General features: G+C 37.3%; 1 protein-coding gene across 3 annotated transcripts in view; it reads right to left on the reverse strand.

Annotated features, from left to right (window-relative positions):
- LOC149563148 (uncharacterized) overlaps positions 1-18,313 on the reverse strand; it is a 37,558-nt gene extending 19,245 nt beyond the window's left edge. Inside the window, exons 1-2 of one of the 3 annotated variants that reach the window (XM_089826544.1) lie at positions 18,178-18,313; positions 17,503-17,995 (exon numbers count right to left, since the gene is read on the reverse strand). In XM_089826544.1, coding sequence (XP_089682670.1) covers positions 17,503-17,745 — 243 coding nt within the window. In that variant the 5' untranslated portion in view covers positions 17,746-17,995; positions 18,178-18,313. Of the gene's footprint in view, positions 1-17,502; positions 18,011-18,162 lie in introns of all 3 variants that reach the window. The other 2 variants (XM_089826542.1, XM_089826543.1) reach the window with 2 other exon arrangements.
- Between the last annotated feature and the right edge of the window lie 999 nt (positions 18,314-19,312).

Genomic DNA, 19,312 nt, shown 5'->3' on the forward strand with positions numbered 1-19,312 from the left:
ATTTTATTTATAATTTTATTGGCAATTATGGATATATGAGTATAACACTTCTAACTTATTAATATTATATGTTTGTGGTTTTGAACCAATGATAAATGAATATTGAACATGTTATGTGTATGAAACTATGAATATACATACAGACATACGCGCGCGTACAAGCACAAACACACACACAGAGACATACACATACATACCTGCTGTACAAAAACCTGCACACCAAAAAAATTGCCAAATCCAGGAATTGAATCTGAACCCTAATTTGAATCAGAACTAGGATTGGCAACTTGGCATAAAATTGAAGGGATGTGGGTGTCCTATGTCTACCCCTTAATATTTTGTTTTTTTAAACTGCACACAAAAAGTGTTTGCCCCATATAAGATGGCTAGAGATCCCCTGTGTCCCTTGTTCTGCTTTAGATATCTCATAAATGTTTCCCATTTTTTAATTAAAAAGGGGCAAAGATTGGCATTTCATATCCATCCCTCCATACGCAAAACATCCCCTGTCAAGAATGGGACATTTAGGGCAAGAGATGTTAGGACCAGGTATGGGGACTAGGGCAGAGGAACTCAGGTTGATAGGTAATTTTAAAATGAAATAGTGTGATAGAAGTTAATCCAACTTCATTTGTTAAGAATTGGTAAGAGGGTGCTTGATCCATGTTGCTTTCAATGTTTGTTCCATTTAATTTATGGTACTTTCTCTGAAAAGGAAACTGCTTGTATCAGTCTCATAGAGAAGTCTACCTTTTTAAACATGGGTGGTGAACATTTTTCTTTCCCCTTTTTATTTGGGCATCTCAAAGCCCCTTCTTTTGAGGAACTGCAGATGTCTAAGAATTCCCTTAAATGTGGCCACTACAGTCTTAAGGATTTCAATGGGCCATCTCCCACGTCCTTCCTAAACAACTCACGAGGAGCATTCTGGGGTTAAGCATATCGTCAGTAAATATTGTGTAGCCGACAGGATGTATGTCATCGGTAAGTGTTATGTAGCTGACGAGCCCTTCAGTAATTGTCTAGCCGACAGACCCCTTCGGGAAGGTTCTTTGGAAAGTATTTATATAGCCTTTTGGGTCATTGTAACGATCATCAAAAGCATATTGTAATATCTTCGGCATATGCGAATAAAAGGAGTATTGTTGTTCTTGTCTATTATCTATATGCATTAATCTATTTACCCTATATACGGTAAACATTTGGCGCCATTGCCTGATGGACCTAGAATGAACGTAGAGGAATGCAGACTAATGTCAAATCAGCTTAATAAGGATAGAAATAAGCTAAAGGGAAAAGATGGAATACGCACCGCACAAGAAAAATTAATTTTGGCACAATAGGCCAAACGCAGACGACGGTTTCAGCAAATTGCCGACGAACACCGAAGCACTGAAGAATTGTTGGAAGAGACTCGACAACAACTGGATTTGGTGGAAGAAGCAAGGGAGGAGTTTCTGAACCTGCATATGCCGAGGGAAGAGAATCCAAACGGAAGGGGATTAACTCGCACAGCTTGGAGTGCCGAGGGAGCACGAGCGTGGAGTGAACTCTTCGTCCGAGATACACTTCCAGAACGGACAGCTTTGGTTGACGAAAACCCTTCTTCACCAAATAGCATGACTATCAGAAGTAACGCGGGTACGCAACAAATCTCTCAACCTCGAATAGTAATGGATGGACCAAAGGAGAAGTTGCCAAATTTGACACTGATGGAACAACCGATCCAATCCGACACTGTAAAACATGTGAAACAATTTGGAGGGCGAATGGCATAACGAATACAAATGAATGGGTTCGACAATTTCCGACAACTCTAAGGGATGTAGCAATTGATTGATTCGCCGATACAGATCCTCAAAAATTAACCAATTGGGACAATGTTAAGAAAGAGTTTACCACCGAATTTCAACTGTTGCGCGACGACAATGAGATCATAGCAGAGATATACAACACAAAGCAAGGCAAAAATGAAACAGTTCGAGTATATGCCAGAAAATTAACAGACTTAGTAAACAAGATGGAAAGTAAGCCAGCGGATGGGCTACAGAAGAGATGGTTCATTGAAGGACTATGCCCGAAGTTATGAAAGAAGATGAGGATCATGTCACCATCGTCATACAATGAAGCATAAAATCGGGCAATGAACTTGGAAAGTGAGCAAAAAACAAAAAAGAAGAAGAGTAGCTCACCCAAGTTAGATGACGAAGCATTTTCAGAAGAAGAGAGCAGCGACGACGAAAAGGGCAACAAGAAGGTCCGAGCCTCCAGAAGAATATGATCCGAATGATGAAAGAGTTTAAGAACATGCAGAAGGAGATGAAGGGAAACGACCTCTAGTGCACGAAATGTAAGACAGAAGGTCACACGAAGGGATCCTGTCCAAAGAACCAATTCTGTGAGATTTGCTAGATCGTGGGACATTCCACAAAAGAAAGCCCCTTCAATATGAAAACAAGAGAACCTCAACAAGTGTTCCTAACACGGGAGGCTTCTGCGTCAGGAGGGAGCGGAAACACCAATAATGAGGGTGCCACATCGGGAGGGTACAAAAATAATAAGCGAGGGCAAAACAACAATGCTAACAATAATAATGGAAGGCGTAGCCAAATTCAGTATGATGTGAACCGCCGCCCAATGGTACAATGTCGAGCATGCAATTTGTGGGGCCACTTTAACCAAGACTGTACAACCACAAATGCACTGAAGTTGTTATGTAGGTGGTGTGATCCTAGAGATCATGAAGATGCCAAGTACTCGAAATCAAGAGTGAATCTGATCACCATTGGGACAGACGAAGAGGAGGTTCTGGCAATCACACAGAAGCAAGAAAAACTGTACCTCGACCCGACAGAGGAAAAGAAGAGATTAGAGGAAGCACGAGTGAAAATTGAGAAGGCAACACAGGCGGACAAAGCACACTTGAAGGACACTACTGGTACCACAACAAGAAACTACGCAGAACAAAACATTGTACAACAAATATTACAAACTGAAGTGCCAGTCAAGATAAATGATCTACTGCTCACAATGCCTCAACTCCGATCGGCACTCACAAACATCGCTTCCATTGCTAAATTATCAGAAGAACAAGGGATAAGGAAAGTGGAGCACGTATGGAGGACCTGATGTTGCTAGCCCTCACATCCGGATGGCATCCGAGGGTCGTCGAGATGGGAATTCTAGGAACTGTTTTGACAGACACAATTGTGGACGGAGGTTCAAGGGTAAACGTCCTACCAAAAGATACTTGGAAGAAGTTGGGACAGCCGACGTTGTGGCCACCTACATTCCAATTGCTCATGGCAGACCAACACAAAATCAAACCATTGGGAATCCTGATAGCACAACCAATGACTATTGGAACACAGTCGTTCCTACTCGACTTCGTCATCATCTAATTGAAGAGAGGATATGACGCCATTCTGGGCCGAAGATGGCTCATACAAGCAAAGGTGAAGCATGACTGGAAGAAGAATACACTATCAATGGAAAGTAGGGGACAACGATTCACTATTGATCTGCACACGCAAATGGTGGGCAAGGAAGCCGTATCATCTGATTCTGAAGAAGAGAATGAAGGAAAGCAGCGATTGGAACCCAATGAGGAAGGAGTCCTACGGTTGGAAGGTGGATCGACGAACGATGATTTGAATTTGGTGAATGGCCTTTTCCACTGGCAGATGGAGGATTACGAGCTCTTTCTGAGCTGTAATATGTTAAGGGTCGATGAAAGTGAAAAAGAAGAGGAAAATGAATGTTCGAAGGAATACAGAGAAGCAAAAGAAGGAAAGGCAGTTATGGCTAAAGCTGAAGGGAAAAACATATAGTACGAACCCAGAAAAAGGAAAGATCCCAACGTACTAAACACAGTGAATAGCCCACAAGGAAAGAAAAGGTTACAACGCACCACAAATTCACTAGAAAGGTGCTGGCAGCAAGGAAAACACGTTGTACGGTCTGCACAAGAAACAAAGAGGAAGGGCTTAATAAAAACTTCGACAGTACAGAGTGAAGGTTCTAAAATCAAGAATACAATTATTGATGGCAAGGACTGGCAGTCGACGGAATTCATGGTACCGAGGTTCGAGAACAAACTGGGCGATATGGAACTGAAGGAGAGATCATGTAACTTGAATAGACTTGATGAGAAAAGATTGCAGGCACAATGGGCCACGGAGGTGACACAAAACAAGCACAAAGCACGGCATGATAAACACCTAAAAGTAAATAAGTTTCACCCAAGCCAGTTAGTGTTGAAGTATAACGGGTGGAATGAAATCAAACCTAGAAAGTTCAGAGTCAAGTGGGTAGGACCATACAAGATACAAGAAGTTGGTGATAACGGTGCGATGAAGTTATGGACGATCGACAAGAAGGAAGTACCGGACACCGTGAATGTGTCAAAGTTAAAAACCTATCATGAAGGGAATAGTCTCCCGTCAACAAACAATTGATTATAAAAATAAAATAAAAGAGTTTTGAGTCACCGTACGACAAAGGTAGCAGAATACTCACCGCCGTACGGCCAAGAAAAAAAGGAAGCAATTTAAAACATGAATGGTCGTACGGCTAATGCACCTCATAATAGGGACTGTACAGTATAACAGCTTTTATCATCTACAAGGGACACTGTATAGTATTGTATGTGGCCCCACACAAGGTTTTAAATGCCCACCATACGACAAACTAAGATCACCTGGTGGACTAGCTCACCGTACGGATTTCAGTTTCACTATATGGTTTTTTTAGTCCATGACCGTACGGCAACAGGATAAGTGCACATGGGGAACAAGGCGTACGATGTTAGAAGCCCGTACGGCTTTTTAAGAGGGAATCAACTGTACAGAAGCCCCCAAACATATTACAACCACCATACGACTAGCAGTAGATGAAGGAAAGACATTTGCAGGCATAGGCTCATACGGTGGAATCAAAGGAAAAACAAATAAAAGAATGCTAAAAGAGAACAAGGGAGCAAAAATGTAGACTGTATGATGCAAGAGAGGAGTTCTAGAGAAATTTTGCATCTCTGTCAAACGAAATCTAGGGCCACTTGAATGTTTGATTTCGGTCGCCAAGGGTTGGATTTTCAGAGTTTCATGGGCCGTACTTTTCAATTTTAGACTAGAGCAAAAATTTAGAGAGCATATTCTTATCTGTCAACACTGTACAGCTTGTGGAGCACTTCTCAATACTCAATCGTACACACATGCACAGGCAAGGGTCGTCGTCTTGGGAGAGCTATTTTGGTGTAGGGTTTGCAGACATCTTCCGGCCAAAAGGAAGCAGTCAAAAGAGAAAGGAGCAAAAAAAAAAAAATGATGACAGATTGAAAGAGTTCAAAATGAGTAACGTATGATACCGAGGGGAAAGGAAAGGCATAAAAGGTAGTAAAACGTAAGCGGTTGGCTAAAAGAGTGTGGAATCGAAAGAAAATGACAAAAATGGTGTGTTCCATGGACTTTTGTGTGGGTTTGAGAGTGCTATTTTGGTCTTGGCGGCAAGGGCGCTGCCCCTAGACCCCTAGTCGGTGCCCCTCGACCTCGTTGGGAGCGATGCCCCCTAGACCCCTAGTCGATGCAGTTATCAGTCGTGGGAAGTGTGACCAGTTGATGAGACCTAGAGCTGCTGAAGGCATGGAGTGTCTGTGTACTAGTGGCACTTGGAGTAGGTGTTGGACGTGAGGCTGTCTTGGTGGATGCATAGAGAGCTCGAAAGGAGCTAATCATCCAATTAGAGGCAGTACAGCGACACTTGGCTCAGGGTACCCAAGAGTTGGAAGCAAAGAAAGCAGCACGGGTGGATATCAAAGTCTGCTTGATTAAGGAGACAGTATTGTGTTAGCAGAGGCTACAGATGCAATGTGGTTGGAGACTAGTTTGGTGTAGGCACGGGACGAATGTGAAAGTGGTGTGACAGAAACAGATTTATCTTGTTGTAGTTAGTCAGTTAATGTATCCCATTTTGTTAATCTCTCTCGGAAATTTTGTAATTGTCGTCCGGAGATGACTTTTTCTTTTGGGGGGGATGATGTCATTGGTAAATATTGTGTTGCCGACAGGATGTATGTCGTTGGTAAGTGTTACGTAGCCGATGGGCCCTTTGATAATTGTCATGTAGCCAACAGACCCCTTCAAAAATGTTCTTCAAAAAGTATTTATACACCCTTTTGGGTCATTGTAATGATCATCAAAAGCATATTGTAATATCTTTGGCATCTGCGAATAAAAGGAGTATTGTTGTTCTTGTCTAGTATCTGTATGCATTAATCTATTTACCCCATACAGTAAACAAAGCAATTGTGCATCACCTAAAAATAGCATCTTTAAACCTTGTTTTCTATTGTTTTTGTAGAGTTCCAGACTGTATAATTGCCATAGTGAAGTACAAATTTCTGAGTGTTGTTCCATCTTAGAGTAACTGTGTATACAAACAACCATCTACAGAAACATTAAGTCATTTGACTAAGGAATTCTTGGAGCATGTTGCATAGTTGGCTGAGAGCACCGGCTAAGAGCCTAAGACTATTCACTCTAAGGAAGTCATGCACAATCATAGCAAGTTTTGGTAGATGATGCTTTACTAGGAGGATTGGCATGAGACCCAACTCCATTAGTATCAAAAGTGATTCAATTGTTCATTTGTTAATGTGTTGTAATGTTTGGGCCAACCAAACCTACCCCATCATCAGAACCACAGGACATGTCAGCTTGTTGGGATCAAGCACGAAGCCATTTGAAAATGCAATAGGGCACCACAATTCAAAGAAGGATAGCATCAAAAAAAACAATGAGAAAACCTTGTTAACCTAGGAGTTAAGAAAGACAACTAATGGAATGTCTTCTGTACCTGGGAGGCCATCCCCCATCATAAGAGCATGTAACAGATTCCCTAAATGACAAATTTATGTGTGCGTGAGCAGTCGTAACCTATAGGCCAGCTGGTTTCTGAAAAACTCTATAACCAAGATTGAAGAAGCTTACTGTGATTTCAAAGATAGTGAGTTTTCAGCCAATTACCATTGCTAGTAATATAATATGCCATAGTAAGTTGCTGGAAGGTCTATGTGAAAATTTTGGTTAATGTGTAACTAGCCTCTGGGATGAAATAGATAATTGGAAACCCTTAAGTCAGATTTGTTAGCTTCGGAGGAAATGTTGCTATGTAATTGTAAACATTGATACTTGATAGAAATATGTTGTTTAGTTCCATTCTGTGACAACATTGCATCGGTATTCTATGAATACTGTGTAGGAAGACTGTGGATTTGGACATCCTTTAACTAGGATCTTCATTCCCAACTGCATCAACAGCAACCTAGATTATTCAAATTTTGTTATGTTACCAGCACACACATTCAAGTGGGGGAAAAGGTGAAGGGAAATATCTCAGAGTTCCCCTTATGATGCCCTCTGTCATTACAAAATAGCATGTAAGTACCCCTGCATCATCCTACTGACCAATAAAATTAAAATTTTGAAATGTCATATAGTAACAAACTATAGTATTACAACACATTCATCATACATGTGGTTGACTGCAGACCAAAATAAACAAATGGGATCACCTGCAACTTTACACTCTAAATTAAGTACACTTATTTATGCATAGAAAAGGCCTAAGTGGTTGTGGTGTAAGGTAATTGAAAGCACTCCTACAGTGATTCAAACTCAAATCCCTCCAACACATTGCGCCAACTCATAACTACAGAAAATATGTGGCAAGGTTATCCCATAGCAGTTAAGGAGTACATTCAAGTATGACTATCTTAAGAAAACATAAGAATGAAACCTGCAAATAATTGTGAGCCAAACTTCATTAAAGGTGGCCCGTAATCTCAGCTGGGGGTTAAAAAGCGAAAGAAAGAACCTAAATAAAACAATCAAAAACTGTAAGTAATCTTATAACCTTATAAAGTACTAAGAACATAGACCATTCAAATAGGCAGCAATCCTTGGGCACTGTAATTACCTAAAATTGTTATATGCTGCAAAAAAAAGAATTGTTCATTAGACCACATGAGCATTCTAAGGTAACATTATAAGGCAATTCTGGCAGTAACTGAAGTGGTACATAATGTTAAGATTTATGCCCAGAAATTAGATAAACAGCATAAGAAAAGTAAATAAGATGCACAAAAACACAAAAGATTTATCCTAGGAAAACCTTTCCACTTGAAGGGAAAAACCCAGCCACACCAGCAAAATATCTATATTATTGGAAGTTAAAAAAGTTTTAGTACAAGGCTTTTCACTTGACCTTACTACAATATACTGAGCAATCACATAAATAGATTGCATTTGACTCTTCATATTACATACGAAGGTCTCTTCAAATTCTGAATGTAAGACCTTTCAAATTTCCATATATTCAACACTTTACATTTCCATACACATGCCTCTTTGCATGGCATATGACACATAATATTAACTTAATTATAATCACATATATTTCTTTCAGCTGAAGATGGCCATAACGGTCATCTCATAAAATCAGATATGAAGATCTCTATCACAGCTACAAACTTCAATACTCCCTCTTAGCAAGAGAGAGATCTTTGGTCAAGCACGCACACATAGCTGCAACCAAAGATGATAAGTTCACATAACATATGCTATCTCAACATAACATAATCCACCATAGTTACTTCATAAGTACATAAAATGAAGTCACACACATGACTCTCACCATGCCTGCTTGCAGTAGGTAGAACGAAGACTTCTATCTCAAAACATCTTCCAAAGAAGGATACATTTCTACCACGTCTACTCGCAGAGGGTGGTCCAACATATCTACTTGCAAAGGGTGGAACGAGGACTTTCACCTCAAACTTCTCCCAGAGAGGAAAACATTTCCAACATGCCTACTCGCAGAGGGTAGAACAAGTACTTTCACCTCAAACTTCTCCCAGAGAAGAATACATTTCCACCATGCCTACTCGCAGAGGGTGATTCGTCGTACCTACTTACAAAAGGTAGAACGAGGGCTTTCACCTCAAACTTCTCCCAGAGAAGAATGTATTAATAACCAATATTTTCTCTTAACAAAGACTCCTTCTCAGCAAGGGCAACTTTAATAACTAAGATTTTCTCTTAATAGAGACTCCCTCTCAGCTAGGACATTTAATAATAGAGACTCCCCTCAACACGGACCACAATAAGATGGTTGACTATTGCATAAACTTGCAAAGCGTTTGACATCTCCCTCTAAAGCTCAATAGTCTCCCTCTGAATATAAAATCCTTATCTTGTATCTTGCAACCAAGAGAGAAAAATCAACCCATTAGAAGAGATACACATTTGCATGAGATTGGTAACCAATATATATGAAGTTGTTGTTATGCATTGAACCAATAGTTGTACATCCATGATTCCACAACCACTACTAGATGCTTGCTGGAAATAGCAAACACAAACATAATTCCACTCCTCCATTCTTGCAGTTTCATGTGTCATCTTCCAAACATTATTCTACTCTCCAAATATGCCACAAGAATTCCAGCTCTACCTCATGTATCATTGTTTGTGCTTTTTTTTTTTTTTTTTTGAACTTTGATTTTCATATGCAAGTATGAGTTTTTCTAGATGATTTGCAGTAAGTCAACATACATGATGCACTCCCTGATTTTGAATCACTGCTTCTGGCAAGCATCTCTTAACAAGCAAGGAAAACAATATTCCCGAGCTCTGCAAGCAATCATCCTCAGCCTCCTTCAAAGATTTGCCATGACTGAATAGAAATCGATTGCCAATTTCAATACAAAATTAAAATGCAAAATTAAAAACATATCGAGCATCACACATGATATGAATAGGAAATCACCTCTGGCTCCCAACCCGATACGATGCCTTCAAACTCAAAAATGTGACAAAAACAATATTGGTTTGTTATACTATCCACACCACAAGTTATCATGAATAGCAACAAAGAGCTGAGGAAGATTGGACACCAAGTGACCACTGATATCAGCATACATGACCATTGAACACTAACCACCATTCTTGCAGAAAGTGTCTTCACAGGGGATTAAAAACAATCAATTTACAGCTCCTCAAAGAACCAACGACACTTTTGAGAATCATTCTCAATACACATTAAAAAAATGCACAATATATCAGATACATGCACAATAATGGACAGAGAAATGTAATCGAACAAAATCGATCAAAATTTACCTCACTCATTTCCACAAGAAATACAAGATGTAAATCTAAAGCTCAATCATATGCGTAAATCTAAACTTCTTGCCCAAAAGAAGTCCAAGCCCAAATAAAATTCACGAAAAATGTTGCCTCAAAGTTAGAGCTCAATCTATAATATGACACCAATATAGTTGATGGAGATGCCACGTTTCGATGACCACCTATGAAATCAAGATTACTTTGAAGAGGCTTGATTAACCAAAACTCAAAGCAAGAAGGGAATAAAGAAGACCATAACCAAGCCCTAATGCTGACAAAAGAAAAAATGAACTGCCATTGCAGGTAAGAATAGAAACATGGTAGCCAACGAATAAAGAAACAATAAAGATGACCATTTGCTTCATCTTCTGACTACGAAAAAATTTGCTATGGTTATGCCCCTTTGGTCAATTATGTTGTGTATGAACTTTATTGAGTGCAGTGAGTATCAACGACACCTTTGAATATACACTAGTAGACGTGAACGGACTTCAATGAATGCAGAGCATCATCGGCAAGTAATCACGAACAAACTTCACTCAACGACGCATAGTAGAGAGATGTCTTGAACCCATATTGGTAAAAAAAAATGAGCTCCATAACTTCACTTAACGAGTGATGGAAGATTAAGTTTGATGGCTTCTTGCGGAGAAAACTATCATTAATTATGATAATGTCGAGCACAACATTCTTGAAGCAAAAAAAACATGCACGTAGTCATTACAAAAAACTTTGGATGCAACAAACAAAATTATGAAGATCCTTGCCCTGAGCTTTGACCAGCACAATATCCTTCACTTCGCCCAGAACAAACATAAATCCAGATAGGTCCCTCAAAAAAATGTAATGAATGAATGCTCTCCTTGAAAGAAACACCACTAGAGACTAGATCTTGAGTGTTGTCGATGCCACACAACTCCACAATAAAATCAACACCATCAAAAAATACATGACCAACAATGACTATCCAGTATTATGCATGGATGAGCTATCACACAACTCAACAAAGCATATAATTTAGGAACAATCACTTTGGGCACTTGAAACTAGAAAACATATAAAGAAACTTCTTTCACATAAAGTTCTAATTGCTGTTATCTAACCTGGCTTTGATACCATGTTAAGATTTATGCCCGTAAATTAGATAAACAGCATAAGAAAAGTAAATAAGATGCACAGAAAACACAAAAGATTTATCCAGGAAAAACCAGCAAAATATCTATATTATTGACGATAAAAATGTTTCAGTACAAGGTTTTTCACTTGACCTTATTACAATATACTGAGCAATCACATAAATAAATTGCATTTGACTCTTCATATTACATACGAAGGTCTCTTCAAATTCTAAATGTAAGCCCATTCAAATTTCCAACTATTCAACACTTTATATTTCCATAAGAATGCCTCTTTGCATAGCATATGACACATAATATTAACTTAATTATAATCACATATATCTCTTTCAGCTGAAGATGACCATAATGGTCATCTCATAAAATCAGCTATGAAGATCTCTATCGCAGCTACAAACTTTAACACATAATAACAGCCACGACTACAAGAGAAAACAGTAACAATTAAGTAAATATTGGAGTACAAACATCAGTTAAATGATTCCAAAAAATAATGAAACGAATCACCAATTTTTTTCATTACAGTTTTATTTTGGAAGAAGATTTAATAAGCAAGCAGAGACATATTAGGAATAGGCAATATTGGATATATGTATCAAAATCTCAAATATGGATCTCCTAAATTATGAATTCCTAAACCTTAAAAACTAGCCATAAAGAAGATTTGTTCCTCACTAATTCTACACCACATATTGGCATCTGACAAAAACTTCAAAGGCTCAACTGGCTGTGATGTAAGGTAATTGAAAACGCTCCTAACAATGTGATTCAAGCTCAAATTAGTAAATTACTTATTTATCCATAAATAGGGCCAAGTGGTTGTGCTGTAAGGTGATTGGAAGCACTCCTAACAGTGTGGTTCAAGCTCAAATCCCTCTAACACACTGCGCCAACTCATAACTAGAACAAATACATGGTAAGGTTATCCCACAGCAGTTCAGAAGTACATTCAAGTATGACTATTTAAGAAAACATATGTAACCTGCAAATAATTGTGGGCCAAACTTCATTAAAGGTGGCTTAAAATCTCAGCTGAGGTTTAATAAGCAAAAGAAAGAACCTGAATAAAAGAATCACAAACTGTAAGTAATGTTAGAACATTATAAGGTACTAAGAACATAGACCGTTCAAAAAGGCAGCAATCCTTGGGCACTCTAATTAGCTAAAATTGTTAAGTTGCAAAATAAAGATGATCGAAGTTCATGAACAAGAAGCGTTCATTAGACCAAATGAGCATTCTAAAGTAACATTATAAGACAATTCTTGCAGTAACTAAAGTGGTACATAATAACAGTCATGACTACAAGAGACAACAGTAACAGTTAATCATATATTGAAGTACAAACATCAGTTAAATGATTTTAAGATATTAGTTCTGTGCTTACATGTGCTTGTGCCGGCTCTTTAATGGCTCTTTTATGGCTTAACATGAATTCCTAAACCTAAGAAACTAACCATGGAGAAGATCTGTCCTACATCACATACTGACATCTGAATAAAACTTCAAAGGCTCGTCTTCTACAAGCAACATAAGCATAAAGGAATTCAGAAACCCTAATTAAGCCATAAAAGAGCCAGCACAAGCAAGTGTAAGCACAGAACTAATATCTTTCAATGACCATCAATCCCAGTATTTTCACAACCCTAACTTGTCTCAAAGTCATTAATTGCCCATGCAAACATTGGGATAGATATCTAATGCAAAACACTGGCATAAATTTGTAATGTAAAACACTTAAATAAATATCAAATGCAAAGAAAACAAGCACGGGTATCGGTCACCATGTCCTTGCTTGTGCTACTTATTTTAAGTTTCATCATCACATACCACACATTCTCATAATCATTTCATATATTATAGAAGCACGGGTATCGGTCACCATGTCCTTGCTTGTGCTACTTATTTTAAGTTTCATCATCACATACCACACATTTTATCATAATCATTTCATATATTATAGAAGCACTAATTGCCAATTAACTGGTAATTTTTAACTTATCACGATAAATTTTGCCTGGGGAGTAAACACCACATTTACTCACCAGAACTTATCATGGATACTTCAAAAAAATCAGCAAATTATTACAAACTAACTGCCAATTTATCGGCAATAAGTTGTTTATTTATCAACATGGCATTATTATGGATTTAACATTGAAACATTGAAACAAAAGCTCATTTTGCATTTTCTGAATTGTATTTTGTTGTCCAAGCCTTCAAGGTATACAAGGTGATTTGCAAGGATTTAGGTAGATTTGGAGCAGATTTGACAAGGACTTCCAAGAGAACTCAAACACATCAATTTTGGGGTAAAAAATGCTAAGAATCCAAAGGCCGTGCAAGAGGGAAGATGTGTGTGGCGGCACCGGCTACCACCCTCAAGCCTCAGCTTTCAAATTTAAAAACAAAAGGAATATTTGATGGGGAAACCACATCAAATTAAGTAGATGGTCTTTATACCCACTTTATTGAGTTCCCCCTAACCTTGATGTTCTCCAACCCCCTTGTCCCTAACAAGTGGTGGAGCAGTTGTCTATCTCCTTTTTGTTGCATCTCAGTTTACAGAAACTCAATAATGAACAAAACTTAACACCATTTTTTCTAGGATGGAGGTTGGACCCCAACTAGTCATGTCAAGCGAGGCACAACCACAATGGACTCCTAGGACTAGCTACCTCTCCTCGAATTTTTACTAGAGCTGCGAAGAGGAAGATGCAAATTTTTTGATGTAGTATTTACTTATAGTTTTACAAAGACAATTTGCTATTTTAATCTTGCTTCAAACTATCAGGCTACCAACTATCAGCATTCCACGTGAGGATGTTATTTTGAAACCAATTGCATTTAAATATATAGACTTAGGTTGTTTCTTCTGTTTACTAATTTTTTGACTTATTAAATATATCTCCTCATTAAATTTTGCCAAAAAAAATACATTTCTATTTAAATTTAAGCAATTTTTAAGTTGCCAAGAAGTTGCTGAGTAATCACCAATTTTTTGCCAAACTTGTTTCAGCCTTGGTGACAAATTGCCAAGTATGAGTTTTCCAACTCTGTATTAATTAGTATAGTAAACTTTATTCAGCTATTTGGGCACCCTACTCTTTTTTATTCCATAGTTGTAATTTTTTATTGTTATTTATTGTGCATGTTGCCCATGGATGACAATATTTGCATTACATTTATTTATTATTATTTAAATTTTCATTGGCCCCCTAGTGGGCCTCTCTCTCTGAGCTCCTCCAGCCACACACCCTGAGCTCCTCAAGCCACATTACGTATATTGACATTTAAAGTGTGAAGATATTGTCAAATGCAATGTGAGTTGAATAGCTCTCCCACCTGTCATAGAGTCACCTTGAGAAAAATGAATCCACAAGAACCCACTTCAGTTACCCAAAGCTCCCATAGGGAATTCATAGGATTTTATCTGAAATGTTTTTTCCATCCAACAAATTAAACCATTGATTTGGCATGATACATAAAAATTCTTAACATGTTTTGTTCTATACAATCCATAGCATGATATGCTATCACAATTCAACTATGTAGGTTTTTGAGTCAAACTCATTGACCAAACTTTCATAAGTAGTGGTTCACCAGAACCCATCTATAGTGATAAATTGGACAACTCAAGCATAGTTTAAGGGTTTACAAAGGAAATGAAAATCAGTCTTACAGGTTTTGTCTAAGTTCTCAGATTCTCTCCAGCAACGCACAAAGTCTGGTTCGATTCTGTACAATGTCTGGTCCTTGTCCAATTCTCCCCAAATTCTCTTGCAAAACAACAAATTTGCTGCAACTTTTGTCAGAGGAACGCGGGCATAAGTTGCAGTGAATTTTGAAGAATTTGCTACCCAGTGGCAGAACCTTGGCTGAATTTGGTTTCAAAACATTTTTTAAACTTTTTTTTGCCTAATCTGGTCTATTTGTTCCTCCCAACCCTAAAGTGACCACCAAAAAGACCAAAAAAGATGGTCTATACATCATTTATGCATTTATGAATGAAAATGAACACTTGCTTATAGAGGAAATCCAAATTAACAATAGGTGACATCCAAATTGAAGATTATAGAGGAATTTCTTTAAAAATCAAAATCATATGATATCTTTTTATCCAGGGCTTGAAATCTGAATCTCAACTTTTGATCTAGCCTGGTTCGCAATCCTCTAACCAATACAAACTCAAAATTCAGATAACTGCACTTATCTTTTGACATTCTCAAACTGTCCCCTTGATAAGATAATATGTCCCATGTAATATGTCCCATGCATGTGACCAAGCAAGTGTATCATGTTGTAGGTATGGCTAAATGATGCAATTAATATCCTATTGAACTGAACTATAGATATGGTGGTGTATTTTTCTATGTTGCTTTACTATTAGCATAATGATATCTGGACTTATTTATTGTTGCATATATTATTCTACACACACACACATTTTTTAAAGCATATGTTTTTGTACGGATGAACCCAAAACGGATCTGAACCCAATCCCAAAAAAATTGGACGAATTTGAAACCTGAATCTCAAACCCGCATCCGTACCAGAATCCGAACCAGCAACTTAGGGTTTAGTTGAAGCTATATAGCTTTGAATTTTTCACTTGAGTATAGCAATTGTTTTGGATTATTAATAACACTAAGGCAAAAAACCCATGGAACCTCCATCCTCAGAATCCATAAAGAGTAAAATAATTCTAGAAATCTTCAATCGTTAAAAAATAAGGATTTCCATTAGGCTTGTAGCAAATGTTATCACTCTTACTCTAAACTGCTACCGCCTTTTAAGTGCAGCTTGCCAAAGACACGCATTAGTTCAATATCTTGACTATTCAAAATTTGAAGTTCCTTCAAGTACTAAGATCAATTCCCCCAGACTATAAAACTGATAAAATAGCTGTTATAAACTTAAATATGTAAAGTATCCCTTAAAGTCAAAAACTGAAGGAAGACTGTAACTCCAGGCATGTACTGTTACACCAATGCACATGCAAGCAATGGCCAATGGATCTGTGCAAATTAAACTTCACAAAATCAAAACCAATGGAAAAAATATGCCTCTTTACCAAAATAAAATACCCTACAAATTGATCATCACATCTCTCACACATGCCACTAAGTTATTAATTGGGAATTTTCTCAACTGGCTCACACTGAAAACTGCAGACAGAATTCCAAAGCATACTTTTACTGGATTATTTTTTCAGGACCAACTTGGATTGGGAAATGTATCAATTTTATGTAAACATAAATTTATGATCCCATAATGTAAAGTTAAAACTGCTGTCCAAAACTTCGATCACACCTACGTTGCCGTTGGAATTGATGCTACATTTTTAAGATTTCAACTTGGATTAGATATATACCATAGTTTTTAAATGAACTACTCATTCTACTTTTTAACTTTTATTAAACCTATGATGCATTTGTAATTAATTCTAAAGTTTTTAAAACAGATTACAGCTGCAATGCTTTCGGAGCCAATACTCTAATTTGAACTTGGAGAACCTATGAGGGCTTCAATATTGATCTCAGATCTTTAAGGAATATTTAATTTCGAAGATAGGTATGATACCTTTCAGACTGATCCAACAGTTTTTAAATTGGATTACAAACATAATGCCTTCGGATGTGTACTACGGTATCTCACTTGGAGTACACTTATATTTCCCATTGGACCAAGACCGCAATTTAAAATTTTAATTATGCCTATAAGAACTCCTGATTGGTTGGGTAAGCAATTCCGTGGGCATTAAAAATACAAAATTGGACCCAGCTTCCAAAAGGAGTTTAATACAGACCATTCAAAAATTATTGGTGTTCCGTCGTTAATTATGTTGGGGACACTGAACTGGTCCTTTTGTCCACCCATTATGTCTGCAATGACATATTGATATAATCACGGAAGAACCTAATGCCGGCTCCAAAAATAATTATGAAATAATTTTCTCAATCTTTCAAGAAATTTATGTATAGTAGACTCAATTTGTGAAGAAGAAATACTATTTAACACAATTTGTTCAATGCAATCTAACAACTCATCACATTTACATGGTACCCTTGCACAATTCTTTTGGGCTAAACTCTGTTAGTGTGCTAATCTAGTTTTTGACGTAAGCGAAAAATATACCAAATATACCCCAAATATACGATTACAAAAAATTTACAACGCATACCTGTACTCCACCATCATTATTCCAGCACTGGTAAACAACAGGACCCTGTGGCACTGTTTCAGTTGGCACTGCCAATCTCATTTTGAAACCCTGCCTGGAATCAACAGTATTGTTAACAGCGGGTTCCTGATAATGATGATAATGTTGATTATGCTGATGAGGCTGCTGCTGCTGCTGATTTTCGTTGTTATCTTCCTTAATGAGCCCCAGATGACCCAAAAATCTCTTAAAAAATCCAACCATTGTACAATTATTTCGGTACGTCAGCCTGGTCCGATTTCTGGGCACCCAGAATGTCAAATCTGATAATTTTTGCAGCAATGCTGTATAGCAAGGTCTGCAAAAACCCCAGATGTATATTTTGTGTATATCCTTCTCCTTGACTTCTCCTCAGACATTCCACCCACTATTATCCAGAACCCGCTCCCCCGGACAATAAAGAAAGAGTGCACGCAAACGCCCAAGAGTACCAACCAAAACGAAACACCTGGACCTGTTCAAAACAAAACTGCGAAGAAAGATTTAAATTTAAGAATATTCCCGTCACAGTAATGAGATCCAACCACATCTACAAGTACAGCATCAAATAGAAAGAATTTTGACAGACCGAAGCAGATTAAAAGGTCTGACAAATTGAAAAGGAGGGCAAAGAAATCTCACGAAGAATAATATTACCCTTTTATATCCCCCGCAAAGAAGGATTTGAGCTTTGTTTTCTCCAGATACAGAGCAAATAGGAAGTCGGGTTTCTCGATTTTCAACCTCTTGACGTCCCAAAGCATTGATGCCAAAAGCTTCCTTGATGGTCTTCTCTTGTGCTCGTTTTTTCCCCTTGTTTTAAACGAATTGAATTGGTAGGACGCTTAAAAATCTGTTCCATGCAACTCCTTGGTTTACATGACACATGGAGTTCAAGTTAAAGGCCTCTTAATTATCAGATAATAAAACGTATTTCAAAAAATAAAAATATTGTCGAAAATAAAAATAACTAAACTTAGTAATGCAATAGTCTGGACATTGTGATAGTTTCTTTTGGGGCACTAGATTCTCGCCAATAAGGACGGGGAGGTTGACCCAAAAACTTTCATCACTACCAACAAAATTGTCAATTAACAATTATTACCAGGTATAAGATATCATATTGAAATGTAATATTAGATAATTATAATATTTAAATGCATAAGACTTGGGACTATAAAATGTGGTGAAAAGTATGAATTGTCAATCAAATGATTCTAGAATATTATAATGGTTGAATTTGTATATGTTGATGGTGTAATATTTTATTTGTTTTTGGAATATTTTAAATGTAATTTTGAGCATATTTAATAATAATATTTAGGATATTAAGAAAAATTATTTTATAATCTAAATAGATAATTATGATATAAATATTGGTTTGAATGACATTAAGTGTTTTCAGTACTTTATCAATTCATAAATAATAGTTTAGGGGTCATTCTTATTTTGTAAGGCTCATATCCCTTTTAGACATGGTATCACTTTAATTAATGTATTCAAGAGATTTATATATTTATATACTACTATCTAATATTGAATATATAAATTTATTATTGATTTTCTTAGTTTTATGATTAATTTTAGGCATCTAGCCTTATTGGAATTAGCTAATATCATAAGCCTATGAGTGAACAAAGACGAGCAAAATAGTTTATCTACTACATACAAATTAAGTGTGGATAATGCAATGATCAACCTTGCATGTATTGACAAGGGTGAACAAGTGAGAGTAGAAGTGAAACTCAAATTAACTCTCCAAAGGTGCAACACTTGTGGAATCACATGCCAA

Source organism: Cupressus sempervirens, chromosome 4, assembly GCF_028749045.1.
Source record: "Cupressus sempervirens isolate cs-2001-9-10 chromosome 4, ASM2874904v1, whole genome shotgun sequence".
Taxonomy (NCBI): Eukaryota; Viridiplantae; Streptophyta; class Pinopsida; order Cupressales; family Cupressaceae; genus Cupressus; species Cupressus sempervirens.